General features: G+C 54.4%; 1 protein-coding gene across 9 annotated transcripts in view; it reads right to left on the bottom strand.

Annotated features, from left to right (window-relative positions):
* CSMD2 (CUB and Sushi multiple domains 2) overlaps positions 1-16,703 on the bottom strand; it is a 618,865-nt gene that overhangs the window by 383,819 nt on the left and 218,343 nt on the right. For all 9 annotated transcript variants that reach the window (XM_051832045.2, XM_051832046.2, XM_051832047.2 and 6 more), the window contains exon 5: positions 3,295-3,502. In XM_051832045.2, coding sequence (XP_051688005.2) covers positions 3,295-3,502 — 208 coding nt within the window. The remainder of the gene's footprint in view (positions 1-3,294; positions 3,503-16,703) is intronic.

Raw genomic sequence — 16,703 nt, 5'->3', positions numbered from 1 at the left:
CCACCCCAGCCTGCATGATGTCAGTGCAAGGTTACCACATGATTATTCCCTGCCACATTCTTGGCTTTGACGTGTCCTTTGTTTTATGAAATAATGGGCTGAGGACTTGGCAGGTTTTCTTCTAATAGCCTGACTTAGAGAAATAAAAAAAAAAAAAAGATCAATCCTATGTTGCTGGAGTTGTTTTAGTACCAGTCCACAAATCCCGAACAAGCGAAGGCCCTGATTAAAACCCTCCTGCCGGTGTCCCCCTCGGGGAGAAGAGTGTGGAAACTGAGGCAGGGGTGCCGAGGGCCACGCTCCCTTGGGAAGCAGTGGGCACCTGATCCCCACCATGGAGGTGGCTGTTTGTTTTTCCCTCCGATGGGAGTCCCTGTCTTCTCTGCAGGTAAACCAATGCCCAGCTAGTCCAATCCATCTTTTCTAACAGGATCTGTTGTCTTTCGACGCCTTGGCACAGAACCAGGAGAACAGCCTGAAATCTTAATGGATGCTAATAAAAGCAGGATCCTCATAAACCTGCAGCAGCGGATTTTCACAGGAATCCCGGGATGCATCAAGGCGAGGGGCAAGGGAGAGCGGGGATTCTGCGCACACATCCGTCCCGAGCCTCGGAGTGTGTTTATCCGTAACTGCTATGCAGGTATAAATTAGAGCACAATGGGGACCCTCGCCCTGTAAATAATTATAATTTAATCTTATAGCAACAAGTGAGAAGGACTCCCCTACCCTTTTCCTCTGCTTCATTCCTTCCCCACTGAGGGAATTAATAGGAAAAGGGATCCTCACTCCGATTCGTTTCCCTCCAGAAGTTCGGACAGCAAGGCATTGACTCACCCTTGGTGGGCAGAAGCTGGAGGAGGCCTTGTGGCTCCCAAACAAGTGAGTGAGAGACGGGGGTGCTGAGAGAGACAGAACCGGAAAGATCTTTCATCCTGGCATCTGGTTATGGCAGTGAAAACTGGGGGACATCCTAGGCAGAGAGCTGGTGAGTAACCGGGCCACAGGCTTACAAGGAGAAGCCGGGCAGCCATGAATCCACCCCCCGCCCTGCCCCGGATGTGGCACTATGGCTAAGAAGACAGACTTCAGGGTTGGATCCCAGCACTGCTCCTTGCTGTGTGATATCAAGCAAGTAGCCTAATCTCCCTGGGCCTCATTGCCCTCTTCCAGGAGTTATGGCCTTCCTAGAGTTTTTAGAGAGATGAAATGAAATGTTAGCTTAAAGAGTCTGGCACTGGTTGGCATATATTGGGAGTAAATGCTCAATAAATAATACTATTACCACGCCTATTCTATTGTGGAGACCTCTGCGGTGATAGAACAATTTCCATGATACGATGTTAAGTGAAAAAATGACTACAGGCATCTTATGATCCTAACTCTCATATTAAAATACAGCTAAGGAACTAGCTAACTGGATCTAGGCCAGGGAAAAAAGGCCGAAGGGGAAGATAGAAAAAATGATAACCATTGTTGTTCATTTCTATATAACTTTGTATATTTTCTACAAGGAGCAAGTGTGTTAGGTTTACAGTCAGAGGAAGAGGTCTTTTACAAAAAGAGACACGGGTTAGGGCTGGCGCTGTGGCGCAGCAGGTTAAAGCCCTGGCCTGAGGCGCCGGCATCCCATATGGGCGCTGGTTCTAGTCCTGGCTGCTCCTCTTCCAATCTGGCTCTCTGCTGTGGCCTGAGAAAGCAGTGGAGGACGGCCCAAGAGCTTGGGCCCCTGCACCCACATGAGAGACCCAGAAGAAGCTCCTGACTCCTGGCTTCGGATCGGCGCAGCTCCGGCTGTTGCATTCATCTGGGGAGTGAACCAGCGGATGGAAGGCCTCTCTCTCTGTCTCTACCTCTCTCTGTAACTCTTTCAAATAAATAAAATAAATCTTAGAGAGAGAGAGAGAGACAGGGGTCTGAGGGTGTGAGGGCTGGGCAGCCTCTGGGGCTTCCAGGCCAGGGAGGGCTCATCTAGATGCTCAACCCCACTCCCAGTGGGAAACTGCAGCCGTGGTCCCAGACTCACTCACATGGCCTCCACCTCTGCAGAGCAGTTCCAGCCCTGGGCTGCCCTGGACTCCTCTGTGTTCTGTGCAGGATGGGGAATGACCCCAGCCACACCCACAAGGCACGCTGGCAACAGCCATGGCACCAGCAAGCCTGCATTCTCACTGTTATGCTGGCCCCCAGATCTGAGCCCGTATCTGGGCAGAGTCCATTCCCCCTCCTGCCTCTGCAGTGGCCACACGTGGCTCCTACCAGGAGCTTGTCCGATTTCACCACCCAGCAGACGGGGAGCTCTTCCAAGGTGCACGTCTTTCTCACCTGCCGTTTCTGCCACCATCAAGCCTTGCATGCAGCAGGCATGCAATAAATGTACCGCTCGCCCTGCTCTCTTCCTCTCCAGCCTGACCATGGCGCCTCCCTTCCTCCCACAGCTCCCTGTCTCTGGCTTGTGTGACTCTCGCAGCCTCCACTTTCTGCTGCACTCAGAGCCCTTGGCGACACCACCTGCACCCTCCACCCCCACACACGGAGCCCTGCTGCTCCCGGGCACACAGCAGCGAGCGCTGCAGCCCTGCCCCTCCTCTCTTGAAGCACATCTGGACACACCCTCCTACTGGCCCCCGATGCGCTCCCCAAGGTCCCCTTGAGGCTCGCAACCTGCTCACGCAGCTACAGTGCAACACACGAGAGGGTTCCACATGCCGCACACCACCGGGCACACAGGAAGCTGGCCACTTCCCAAGGTCTGTAGACAACGAGAGGAAAGTTGCCAAGTCCTCCATCACTCCCTATCCCATCCACGGTAGGAGAATGGGTATGGAACACACCACCAGAGAGCTGGCACTTTCTGACGAGGCCACAAGGCAAGAGGTCGGCCTTGCCCTTTGCACAGTGCCTGGCTGGGATCACAGGGCCAGATCCCCCCAAACGCTCAATCACTTTGTTGGACGCCTTGTGTCTTCCAGAAGCAGAACACCTGTACAGATGGTTTTACCATGACCACATCCACGTTGAGACCAAAAGGTTTTTAGTCCCAATGCCAGTCACTCAACCGAGACCCCCCAGGGCAGTCTTCAGCAGAGACACGCATTGAATCAGAGAGCAAAATGACCATCACTGTTTACCATGGTGTTGGAAAGAGCCCATGGATTCTCACTGTGATTGGACCAAGGGCTCCAACGGCAGGGGGAAGGAAGCAGCCCCAGGCGCTAAGGAGACAATGTGTGTGTACACCGGGAATTCACAGCTGCATGGGCAGAGGGCAGGGGGGCTGGAGCGCGCACTTACCACAGAGAGGAGCCCTCGGTGCCCGTGACCTCCAGGAAGTCGTAACCGTCCTCCAGCTGGAAGTCACTGAAGACCAGGGCGATGGTGTCCCCCAGCTCGGCCAGGATGGTCCATGTGCAGTCGGCGTTGTTGTGGTACTCGGAGGGGAAGTGGGGGCTGGAGATGATGCCACTCTGGCCCCGCAGGGTTCCACCGCAGGCGTCATCCGCTGTGGGCACAGAGACGAGGGACTCGCGTGAGTGGCTCTCACCCAGGAGAGGCAGAAAGAGCCCTGGACTATGACACCTGCACCACAGTCTGACAAGAACCTGGTCTCGTGCATCCGTGTAGCCCCTGCCATGCGCCAACCACCGCGCTGAGCATTTTAGATATTGCTATGCTTGCTTAGTGCGTCCAGAAAACTAAGGCTCAAGGCGGCCAAGCCATGCGCCTGGTGACCCAGAGCCAGCTACCCAGACCTTCAAAGCCTGCCCACCCTGGGCCCGGTAGGCAAGTAATTATACTGCACCGGGGCACACGTTGTCTTAGTGTAAAGAAAGGAACCATGCAACCAGTGTCTGTCTGAGTCTCAGAGGCGTCAGGTGCTAATAACGAACAGTCATATTTGTTGAGTACTTAGGATACTCCAGGTACTATTCTCCAGCCCCTGCCACATTCATTTAGTCCCTTCTAGGGAGTGCCGTTCCCGTTTCATAGGTAGGAAGCCAAAGCACAAAGAGATCAGTCACTGGCCGAAGGTGACACAGCTCACTGAGACTTAATTCTAAATTCTAAAGCCCTACAACCCTCCTCCATTGACTGGCGTGCTCTTCTGTCTTCTGAGAGCATGGCTCACACGTTGTGGAGATACATAAAGCAGCAAGTAACCATCATTACGGGGAGGGGGTCAGTTTGGGAAGGCTGAACAGGAGAAGGGCCACTGGAGCCAGGTTTTGAAGGACGGATAGGAGTATTTCAAGGAAGAGGGGCCCAAATACCCAAATGGCTATGCACACAGACATCTGGAAGTGCAAGGCATGTCTAAGATAAACAGATGACTTCTCAGAGAGTAGAGTGGCTGATGATGGGTGATGGCAATGGAGACGCAGAAGGGGGCACACAGGATAGGGTCCACAGATCAGCAGGCAGCCAAGTGTGCTAGAAAGAAAACTTCAGGAAGGTCTCCACAACTTCCCAGCCACGTGTGCAACCTCAGGCAATTTATCTTTCTAGGTCTCAATTGACTTCTTTCTACAATGGTTTACTGTGATAACCAAAGGGGATCATTAATGTCACGGTTCCTGGCACACACTAGTGACTGACCGCAGTAGATGCCCAACTAAAACCAAGAGCTTCTTTTCCTTCCACTTCATCTTGAGGATCAGAGGCAGTGAAGGAGTGAGTCTGCTCGCACCTGCGATAGATCACTCAGGCTGTGGCATGGAGGGGGTTTGAGTTGAGGAAGCAAGCAGAACACTCCAGGCAAGGCACAGGCGCCGAAGTCCAGGGGAGCCCAGATTTGGGGGCAGGGGAATTACTGAGATATTTAGAGAGTCTACAGCACTTGGACCCAGGAGGGATGGAATCTGGGTCTCTGGCATGAGCACCTAGGCAGACAAAAAGGTGCCATTTCCTAGGGCGGGGAGCCCAGGCACACAGCGCCTTGTGGTGTGCAGGTCAACTGAGAGTTCAGGTTTGTTTTCATGTTGTCTATTTTTAATATACTTGAATGGCAGAGAGGTGGCAGGGGAGGGAAGGGAAGGGAGAGAGGCCAGGAGAGGGGAGGGGAGGGACAGAGATACAGAGAAAGACAGAGAGACGAGTGTTTCCATCCACTGGCTCATTCCTCCAACACTTGCAACAGTCAGAGCTGGGCCGGCTCAAAGCCAGGAGCCAAGAATTGCATCTGGGTCTCCCACATGGGAGGCAGGGTCCCAAGCACTTGAGCCATCACTGCTGCCTCCCAGGGTGTGCATTGGCAGGAATCCGGATCGGAAGTGGAGTACCCAAGACCCTGATATAGGATGTGGGTGTTGCCAAGAGGTGGCCTAACCTGATGTATCACAGTGTCTGCCACTAGAGTTCAGTGTTGGAGACACAGAGCTGAGCATGTCTGTGGGGCATCTGGTGGACAGAAAAGGATGACCACTGGACGTACAGGTGCAATCTGGGCTGGAGAGAGAAGGGATTCTGTTTAGTGGCTGTGGAGTATCCTGGGTACTGTCACTGTCCAGGGTCAAGAGAAAGGGGCCATTCCTCAGGGTCCTGTGGATACACAAATGAAAGGACCTTCTCTACAGTAGGTGCACATGAGTTTTCTGTTCCTGTGCATGTGAACTGAGCCCCTACTGTGAGCCCAACCCCGGGGCTTGACTCAGCGGAAGGGCAAGGGCAGCACAGACTTGTCCTGGCTGAGGCCCCGAGGCTCAGGGGTCAGAGGGTCTGGGGAGGATGTGGCTTGGTAGATGGTTCATGGGTGCATTTGGCAAATGCTCGCTTGCTTTCTCTCTCTCTCTCTTAAGATTTATGTATTTAGGGGCTGGTACAGTGGTGCGATAGGTTAATTGTTCACTTGCAGCACTGGCATCCCATATGGGTGCTGGTTCTAGTCCTGGTTGCTCCTCTTTCTGATCCAGCTCTCTGCTGTGGTCTGGGAAAGCAGCAGAAGATGGCCCAAGTCCTTGGGCCCCCTGCACCTGCATGAGAGACCTGGAATAAGCTCCTGACTCCTGGTTTCGGATAGGCCCAGCTTCGGCTGTTCCAGCCATTTGGGGAGTGAACCATTGGATGGAAGACCTTTTTCTCTGTTTCTCTTTCTCACTGTCTGTAACTCTACCTCTCAAATAAGTAACTAAAATCTTTAAAAAAAAATTCATGTCTCCGCCTTGCGGCGCCGGCACACCAGGTTCTAGTCCCGGTCGGGGCGCCAGATTCTGTCCCGGTTGCCCCTCTTCCAGGCCAGCTCTCTGCTGTGGCCAGGGAGTGCAGTGGAGGATGGCCCAAGTCCTTGGACCCTGCACCTCATGGGAGACCAGGAGAAGCACCTGGCTCCTGCCATCGGATCAGCGCGGTACGCCGGCCGCAGCGCGCTGGCCGCGGCGGCCATTGGAGGGTGAACCAACGGCAAAGGAAGACCTTTCTCTCTGTCTCTCTCTCACTGTCCACTCTGCCTGTCAAAAAACAAAATTCATGTATTTATTTGAGAGACAAATTGACAGAGAGAAGGAGAGACAGAGAGAAAGGTCTTCCATCTTCTGGTTCACTCCTCAAATGGCTGTTAATGGCCAGAGCTGGGCAGAACCAAAGCCAGGAATTTCTTGTGAGTCTCCCACATGGGTGTAGAGACCCAAGCACTTGGGCCATCTTCCATTGCCTTCCCAGGCCATAGCAGAGAGCTGGATCAGAAGAGGAGCGGCCAGGACATGAACTGGTATCTATATGGGATGCTGGCAATGCAGGCAGAGACTTAGCCCACTACACCACAGAACTCACCTGACAAAATGCTTTATGAATGCTGCCATTTGTCAGGCATGGTTCTAGGCATTGGGCAATTCAGCTGTGAATACAGAAATGATTGGTACCCCCATGGAGCTTGCCTTCTGCTCAGAGGGATAAAGATGACTCCGCGAGCAACGAAGAGATGGAAAACGAGGTGCAGAGAGGCCTTGGGTATCTCAGGTGGGGTGTGAGGCATGCACATTCCAGAAAGGGGGCTCAGAGCAAGCCTCACTGGCATGGTGACCCTTCAGCCAAGGCCTGGGGAGGATGAGAGGGAGCCACGTGGTTATCTGTGGGAAGAGCATTCTGGGCAGATGGAACAGCAAGTGCGAGGGTGTGCAGGGGTCTGGCATCTTTGAAGGGCGTCAGAGGGAGGCAGCATTGTGGCAAAGAGGGTTAAGAAGCCTCCTGGGATGCCAGCAACCCCCTATGCATCAGCTCGAGTCCCAACTGCTCCATTTTCAATCCAGCTTTCTGCTGTGGCCTGGGAAAGCAGTAGAAGATGGCCCAAGTCCTTGGGCTCCTGCCCCCATGTGGGAGACTCAGAAGAAACCCTTGGCTCCTGCTTTGGCCTGGCCTAGCCCCGGCTGTTGCGGCCATTGAGGAGTGAACCAGAGGATGGAAGAGTCTCTCTCTCTCTAACTCTGCCTTTCAAATATACAATAAATAAATCTTTTTTTGTGTGTGTGACAGGCAGAGTGGACAGTGAGAGAGAGAGACAGAGAGAAAGGTCTTCCTTTGCCGTTGGTTCACCCTCCAATGGCCGCCGCGGCCAGCACGTTGTGACCGGCGCACCGCGCTGATCCGATGGCAGGAGCCAGGTACTTCTCCTGGTCTCCCATGGGGTGCAGGGCCCAAGCACTTGGGCCTTCCTCCACTGTACTCCCTGGCCACAGCAGAGAGCTGGCCTGGAAGACGAGCAACTGGGACAGAATCCGGCGCCCCGACCGGGACTAGAACCCGGTGTGCCGGCGCCGCAAGGCAGAGGATTAGCCTAGTGAGCCGCGGCGCCGGCCGAATAAATCTTTTTTAAAGACAGGAGGAGCGTCAAGGGCCCAAAGGCACTGGAGCAATAGAACAAGGAGAGCAGAGGGGCCCAAGTCAGCAGGGAGGCTACCGTCAGGACGCAGGTTCGACCCCGGGTGAGGTGAGAAGCAGTGGAAGACTCTGAGCACAGCAGGTGACGTGACCTGAGCCGGGAATACACAGGACTTCTGGGCTGCCATACGGACCGCAGAGCACGGAACCAGGATGATCCAGGGCGGAGAAGTGGGTGGCTGGGACCCCGCGGTAACAGGGAGATGTGGTTGGAGCAGGACTGCGTATGGAGCTGAGATGGCAGGATATGAGGTCTGTTTCCCTGGGCGGCCGCAGCACAAGGCGAGGGTAGCAGCCTGGAGGCTGACGGTAGTGAGTGTATTGTGTCAGGCCGGGACTGTGGGGCAGGAAGAGGTGACAGCGCTGGACTGGGCGGGAAGGTGAGGGTGTCCTGGGAGGACCTTTGGTGCCACGTGGAGGAGCTGAAGCTCTGTTCTCCTCTCTTCTTCCTGTGCTACCCCAAGTGCAGGTGCCCAGGCCTCGGGAGAGAGGCAGGGAGGGAAGACGGGCAAGGCCAATGGTGCTCGGCTTAGTGGTGCTGTTTGTTTGTTTCATCAAGTTGATGCTATTTCCACCCTGGGTATCTCTCTGGCAGGAGACTACGAAGTCTGACATCTGAGGCCAAGTCTGTCTTCTTCTGATGTAAATAAATTCACCATAAACATTACCAGGGAGGTAAGTTACAGGAGCCACTCCATGAGTGGGAGATTTGTCACCGGCATCCCCAGCAGGCCCTAGTCCACCAGTCCCCAACAGCCCTGTCACCAGTCCTGTCTATGCAGGCAGATCCTTCTTCTGCGGTGTAGGGGACTTGGAGGGCTGGGGGTGGGGAGATTGGAGACGTGGAGAACAGCGAAAAGGGTGTTTGAATCATCAAAGCACGGAGCAGGCAGTGGCCCAGGGAGGGACTGGGGGAACAGCCAGGGAGGAGCGAATGGGGGTGGGCTCCAACAGGCAGAGGGCTGGCCAGGAGGAGTGGACCCAGGGAGCCCTGGAGAGAAGCAGCGCAACCCAACCCAGACCATACTCATCCTCTCCTGTTCCTCTCCTGGAGTTCCCTATCCTGGACAGCAGCAGCACCATGGGTCTGGTGCCTCCTGCTCTGGGGACATCCTCAGCCCCTCCCACCTCTTCACACCCAGCAGGTGACCGCATCCTGTCCCTCCTGCCCAGTGCTCTCCATCCTGGCCCTGGTCCGTGCTCCTGGGGGACTGTGAGCCATGCTGAGCTTCAAGTCACCTACAGCTGTGAAGCCTCCTGGTCCAGGCCAGGGTACCACCGGGAAGCACAGACCTGGTGATGCCACTCTATCTGAGAACTTTCCACAGCTCCCACTGTCACATAGGATACAGGAGGCCACATGGGGGCTTACAGGAGCCTTACCCTCCCGACTGCCCTCTGCCCAGCTCTGCTCGTGCACCAAGCATCTTCCTCGTGAAGGACCTCCACAAGTGCGTCAATGCACTTGGACACGGCCCCCCAGGGTCTCCTACTGAGGGGATGAATGTAGATAGGCAATTACATGGCACTCCTTTGTGGAGCTGTGGTTCTGGGCCAGGTGTGGTACCTGCTGCACCTGCACCTCCTCACCCAGTCCTCACCTCACCCACACTCTACAGATCAGAAAGAGGGGCTCCGAACTGTGCAAAGTTCTGTTTGCCCATCATCGAACCTTCTTCTCGACTTCATTAGATCTGGCTAATCCCTCCTCCGTCTAAGTGTCATTTTTTTTATGAATCTTTACAGGGACAGGGCACCCCTCTCCTCACCAGACGCTGTCTGGCGTACCACTGTTCTCTGATTGGTTTCGTCCTGACTCCCCGTCTAGACAGGAAACTGCGCAGAGGCTGGGTGTGTGTCGGTTCTGTTGCTAGCACCTAGCCCATTTCCTGGCATAAATCAGGCGCTCCATCAACATCTGCTGAGCATCTAAATGAAACGAGGAACTGAAGCTTCAAGAGGTTAACTTTCCCCAGATCACCCAGGAAGAGGCTGGGTCAGGATTCTACGGGAGTCTCCTGCCCTCTAACGCACTGTTCAAAGGCAGGTTAGTGGGCTATCCTGGGAGTTTCAAACTCCCCAACTTCACCCCAGGACCTCTGTGCTATGCTCAGAAGCGAAGACTCGGGAGCCTGAGACCCTCCGGCTGGGGCCAGCAATGGACTCCGAAGCTGCGGCTCGTCCCGGGGGCGCCTCTGCCACCGGGGCTCTCGCCCCGTGCTGCTGTGATTGAAGATGCGATAAAAGCTGTTTGGAGATTCTCTCCCCCTTTAAACAAGGCACCATATTTCATGGTTACAACTTCAGAGTCATAAAATACAACCTTCAGCCGCCACCGCAGGCCTGAGATATTCATTTATTCTCTCCCCTTCCCTGGCAGTGAGTGTGGCCCACCGCGAAGTCACGCATGTTCCGAGGCGGGGTGCGTGGTGCTGACGGTGCCTTCCCAAGCTTATGGCTTTATTTACGACTGGCTTTAAGTGCTCCTGAAATTGCTTCAATTAACCATCGTTTTGGAGAACGATCCTGCAATCCTCCATGATGGCTGTGAACTCTACGGTCACTCCCAGATGTTCACTAAGGATGGCGGGGCTGCTTGAGGCCAACTCCTGTGCACCATCTCAGAGGCCTGGGACCCTGAGGATTCTCGGCGTTGGGCATCTGTCCATGGCCTTCCCTCCCCCAGGTCCCTCAGCTGCCAAGAAGATGAAAATGCCAACAGGCCCCCTCACCCTGGGGGAGAAGCCACCATCTTGCCATGCAAGGCCAGGCCTGGGAGAGCTGGGCTATGGGTGCCCAAAGCTGTAGTCCCCCCCACCCCCCCTTTTCTGGCCCTGCGTAGCTCAGTGTCTCTGTCCCTACTGGGGGCCCTTTCTAGGGGACTCTGGACTCTGCCCCTGGATCCTTGGCTTTATCAAGGACCTTCCTTCTTCCACGTAGGAGATCCTAGCTCTAGACAGCAGCACCTCTGCCCCCAGAAGCCTTTCCTGGATACGGCCCCCCCAGGGTCTCCTACTGAGGGGAGGAATACAATTACATAGCACTCCTTTGTGGAGCTGTCCTCCTGGCCCAGGTGATGCACCTGCTGCACCTGCACCTCCGCACCCACTTGGGAGGGAAGGTAGGGTCACTCGCACTCTACAGAGGAGGACAGAGGAGCTCAGGGAGCTTCCAGAACTGTCCCATGACCACAAAGCTATGCAATGCTGGCGCCAGGATTCCAGCCAGGACACTCATGCCACAGCCCACCTACGAGGGAGTTGTTCATCATGATACTGAATGAAACAAGCCAGTCCCCAAAAGACAAATACTGTGTCTTTTCCCTGGTCTGTGATAACTGGTAAGAGTATCTAAAACGTAATGCATAGGGGTGGAATTTTTGAGACTGGATGATTGTTTACAGCCCTGTCTCTACTGTTGAGGAGCAGTGTTTTTTCCTTCTTAATACTTGCTGAACTCTTTACTTACTAAAGAGCTGATCTTATGAGTATAAAGTAAACTAAGAGTAGATCAATGTAAAAATTAAGAGAGGGAATAAGAGAAGAAGGAGGAGGTAGAGTGGGAAGTATTGCTATGTTCCTAAATCTGTATATATGAATTACATGAAATTTGTTTACCTTAAATAAGAAAAATGAAAAAACCATAAAAATGTCAATAAAAGATAAAGCTTATTTTCATGCAGAACAATTTCTAAATCCATGAATAGCTTTTTTTCCCTGTAAGGTACATTTATCATGAACTTTTTAATAAGAAAGCTATGTACGGATTTCACAGTATTTTTCACCAACAACATATGCTTATCTTTTAACTCCATTTCTCATGAGCCTTTTGCAGCTCTCTGCTGCTTGCCTGCTCTTCAGGTTTTGGCCAATGCAATGTCTGACCCAGGTACCACTCGACCGAGGGGGAAAGGGAGGGGTTGGGCCTCCACTTAGGCTCCTTGGGTGAGGAGGCACAGCAGCCTCTGCCCATCAGAGTCACTTCAGGCCCTTTCAAGGAGCAAGTGAAAGAGGAAGGTTAAGGTGAACCACAGGAGACTGAGAAGCCCGTGTGCACCTGCGGATTGAGCTCCTGTATCCTGGACCACGTAGACAGGCTCTGGGAGTCACAGGGCCGTTGTGAGTCAGGTTCCTGCTATAGATCACAGGCCACCATCCCTGCCTGCAGTAAACAGTGATGTTCAGATCATGGCTGGGGCCAGCGCTGGGGCGTAGTGGATTAAGTGGTCTCCTACGGTGCCAGCATCCCATGTGGCTGCGCCACTTTCCACCCAGATCCCTGCTAATGGCCTCAGAAAAAGCAGAAGATGCATCAAGTGCTTGGGCCCCTGCACCCACGTGGGAGACCTGGAGGAAGCTCCTGGCTTCGGCCTGGCCCAGCCCTGGCTGTTGCAGCCATCTGGGGAATGAACCAGCAAATGGAAGCTTTCTCACTCTCTGTTATTCTGACTTTCAAATAAATAATATATTTTAAAAAATCTTGGCAGATATGCACACACGTGAGGGCTGAATCCTGGCTCCTCCTTCTGGCTGCAGCCCCTCCAGGCCCTGGTGCCCTAGACCATCACAGGCAATGACAATACCTTACCCTCCCAAGGTGCTGGTGAGGATCATGTTAGACAACAGGGCCTGGAGCACAATCAGGGCTGAGTACATGCTGGCCAGCAGTAGCCATGGCAGGAAGACACACTGAGAGAGAACTCTCTTCTGGTGGGTGCTAGGAACAAGGATGAAGTTGGGCTGTGGTTCCTATTTAGAGGTAGGAAAACCCAGGCACAGAGAGGTTGAGTACGTGGCCCAAAGCCACTCAGCCAGTGGATGTGAGATGGGACTGCACACCCTCTGCTGTCAATCATTCTGCTGTGGTAATGGGGGGAGGGGAGGAGTAGCATCAGTGACCCCAGGAGTAGCAGAGGAGCCTTGCCATAGGAGTGGCTTTGGCAGCCAGGGCCTGTGCCGAGGCCTCTGTGCTCAGAGTCACTCAGGGTCCACGCTGTGCCCGGCACCATGTCTGGTGCCTTCTGTCTCTTTGCTGTCTGGTGGCTGCCTGCTGTCCCTTGTCACTCTCCCAGACCATTTCCCCCTCAGGGCTCCTCCCAGCTGGTGAACTCTTCTCTCGGCTTGGAGTCTCCCAAGCACCTCAAACTTTACCTGGAAAACTCTGGATTCTCTTTAGGATGCACACTTCCTGCCCCCATCCTGCCTCCACCATCTTGCCCGTCAGCATCCCTACCCAGCCAGCACCTCACACCTGGGCATCGCCTTGAGCCCTGGCTCCATCAGCACCCACATCCAATCCATGGCAAAGACCTGTCAGCCACACCTCTTAACCCCAGCCCCGATCCGCCCACGTGCCTCTGTCTCTGCTACGGCCACCACCATGGCCGACACGCATCGTCTCCAGCCTGGGCACCTGCAGGAGCTGCCTCCCGATGGCCTCCCCTTGAGCCTCTTGCCCAGCTACAATCCCCCTACCTCACCGCACCTAGAGCCATCTTCCTGAAACATCAAGTTCAGTGGAACCAAACCTCTGCTTTAAACCTCTCCCCCATATGCCTCCTGAACTTGGACACGGAGTCTACCCTTGACCCAGCTGTCCCACTTCTGGGAAAATATCCAGAGGAATTGAAGTCAGCCTCTCCAAGACGTAGCTGTACTCCCATGCTTACTGCAGCACGAGTCACAGTAGCCACAATGTGGAAGCAACCCAGACTTCCATCGGCGATGAACACATAAAGAAAACATCACAGACACACACACACACACACACACACACACACACACACGGGTATTATTCAGCCATAAAAAAGAACGAAATCCTGACTCGCAGTGAAATGGATGGAGCTGGAAAGCATTATATTGAGTGAAAGAAGCCAGACACAGACAGACGAAAATCAGGTTTTTTCCCGTACATGTGGAAGTTAAAATACAGCAGATCTGAATTTGGAATAGTGAGTACTACAGGCCGGGAAGGGTGGGGACAGGGGGCAGAGGGAGGTCAGATTATGGGCTCTAAAACACAATCAGACACAGTAATGGTTTCTGGGGCTCCGCGGCCCAGGGGGTGATGAGGGTCCACAGCGCTGTATTCCATGCGGCATAAAGAACTGGAGGAGGAGCCGGCAGACTCTAAACACTGGGAGAGGAGAAGGGAGGGCTCCTGTGTGTGTGTGTGCACTGAAATACTGCATCGTGTGTGTGTGTGTGTGTGTGTGTGTGTGAGTGAGAGAGAGAGAGAGAGAGAGAGAGAACTGAGATACTGCATCGTTCCCCATAAAAAGTAACAAGCAATACCTGGTAATCAAAAATGTTAAATAAAATAAAATTACAGGGGCTAGTGCTGTGGCATAGCAGGTAAGGCCATCGCCTGCAGCACCGGCATCCCGTATGGATGCCAGTTTGAGTCACAGCTGCTCCACTTCCCATCGAGCTCTCTGCTAATGGCCTGGGAAAGCAGTAGAAGATGGCCCAAGTCCTTGAGCCCCTGCACCCACGTGGGAGACCTGGAAGAAGCTCCTGGCTCCTGGTTTTGAATTGGCCCACCTCTGGCCATTGTGGCCATCTGGGGAGTGAACCAGCAGATAGAAGACCTCTCTCTCTGCACCTCTATAACTCTGCGTTTCAAATAAATAAATAAATCTTTAGAAATAAAATTATGAAGAAAACCTTTTCAGTAAAAAAAAAAAAAAGCAAACCTAAACTTCTTGGCAAGTTTCCCACTTCCCTATAGCCCTGGGTTCTCCTCCCCCTCATTCCATATCCGCCACATAGGCCCATTCTCCATTGCTCTAACTTAGCAGACTCTTTCCCACCCCAGGGCCTTTGCACTTGCTCCTTTTGCCAGGAGAGGAGTCCCCTAGGTCTTCACATAACAGGTTGCTTCTTACCACCTAGGGCTCCATTCCAATTCACCTCTTCAGAGATTCCCCTGACCGGCCCTTGTCACACAGCCTTCCTCATCACTGGCTCCTGTCACCACCGGCCAAGCGGTCATTCCGTTATTGTTGCTGTGCTGTCTCCCAGCCGCTGGAATGTGAGCTCCGTGAGATCCCGGCACTGGGCCTGACTCGGTTGGCATCGCGAGTTTCCGTATTTGGAACAGCAGCTGGCACTTGCCAGGCCGTCAATAAATAACGATTGGATCCATGACTGACTGGCGCATGGTAGGCGCTCAGCAGCAAGCTGCTGGGTTGCTGAGGGAATCGACGAGTGAGCAATCGGCTCTGTTTCCACTTTAAAGCTCGCAGAAGTCTACCCGCGTGCTGGCAACCACACGGCACAGAGCTGGCCCAGCTGAGGCCGAAAGCAGACCCGGGTGACTACGCATTGCCCATGCTCCACACCGCTGCCTCTGTTTCCCGTTCTGCAGCAAAACTGGATGCAACTTGGCAGGTGCAGGTTGAGCCTCTCTGCCGGCCAAATGCCCCTTTCCCCTTGCCTGGTGGAGGCTGCAGGGGGCTGCAGTGGCCGGCCACGGCCAAGCAGTCGGCACTCAGGCCAGCTCACTCTCTCTGCCACCTGCCTCTCGGCCCCCAGCGAGTCTGCTTGCTGCTTTCCTTCCTTGTCCCAGGGCCAGTGCCCCTCGCAAGTCAGAGGCCAGCTGTGGAAATCCACACCATCCACACCATCTGCTTTCCTGTGCATCAAAGAGACGCCACGAAGTCAGCTCTTCCCAGGGACCTCTGCCTTTGAAAAGGTGCCCGGAGTGACACAAAGGGACAGGGGGTCACAGGCTTTGTCTCCTGCCAGCTGTCAGCTGCACTGACCCTCCGGGGGGTGGGGGCCTGGAGCCTTGGGACGGGTCTCCCTGCAGTGCAGCCTCCCACCTGTTCTGCCTCCAATCCTGGTGGCTCCCAGTTGGTCCTTAGGCTGTGCCATGCTCCCAGAGTAGACCTACCTTCCAGCCAAGCACATGCGTTTCCTGGAAGGAGCAGAGGCACACGACTCTCTAGTCTGCTCTGAGAAGCTCTGGGCTGGAAGTGATCCTGTCTCCCAGAGCTGATGGGCAGGTGTCATGGCCAGGCTTCCCTTCCGGGTCCAATGGCTGCATGATCCTGGGGGCAAGTCAGCTGCCGCCAGCCAGCCGCTCATTCAACCAATATTTCCAGACCACTGCCCAGTGGATGAGGTTTATTCGGTCACAGATGCCAGAGCTCGAGAGCTCCACATGAGAGGAAGACAGGCCAAAAGCCTTTTAGTCCTTGCCGAGCCCAGAGCCCTTAACTCGGGCATGACTGCAGCTCCTGGCACGGCGGGTGTGCGCTCCGTGAGCGCCCTTCACTCCTGTTTAGCTTGGCATCCCAAGGAAGAACAGTCCAGAAAATCACCTTCAAAACAGCACTGGCCATCCTGGGGACGCTTCTCGGGAAAGTCAGGCGGCTCATGGAGAATGAGAAGGGGGCCGTGGGCCTGGAGTGTGGGGGGCAGGCCAAGGCCTTGGGGGGCTCTGGCAGAGCCATGCTGCTCTCCCCCAGACTCAGAGACAAAGAAGCATCTGCAGGGAGCCCCCAGGTCTGACTGCCCTGGCAGGCTCCCCTGGGGTGTTCTGAAGACAGCGCTCTGTTAGAAGCCACTTAAGAGAAGCTGAACAGACAGACTAGGGAAGTCTGGAAGGGCCTCATGCTCCACGCTGAGGAATCTGTCCCTGACCCCATCAGTGACGAGGGCCCGCTGCCGAGATGTTAAGCCACGGGTGGGTTTTGTCAGATCTGCAACTTAGAAAGCTCACATTTGCAGGGGGTGGGGTAGTACTAGCAAGAGCAAGAAGGGGAGGGGGTGTCCCCAGGGCCCTCCAAGGGGTGGGCTGCTGCTGAGGGGCAGGGTGCATGAATGACG

This window comes from Oryctolagus cuniculus, chromosome 7 (genome assembly GCF_964237555.1).
Source record: "Oryctolagus cuniculus chromosome 7, mOryCun1.1, whole genome shotgun sequence".
In the NCBI taxonomy this organism is placed as follows: Eukaryota; Metazoa; Chordata; class Mammalia; order Lagomorpha; family Leporidae; genus Oryctolagus; species Oryctolagus cuniculus.
This window is presented reverse-complemented; position numbering and strand designations above follow the sequence as displayed.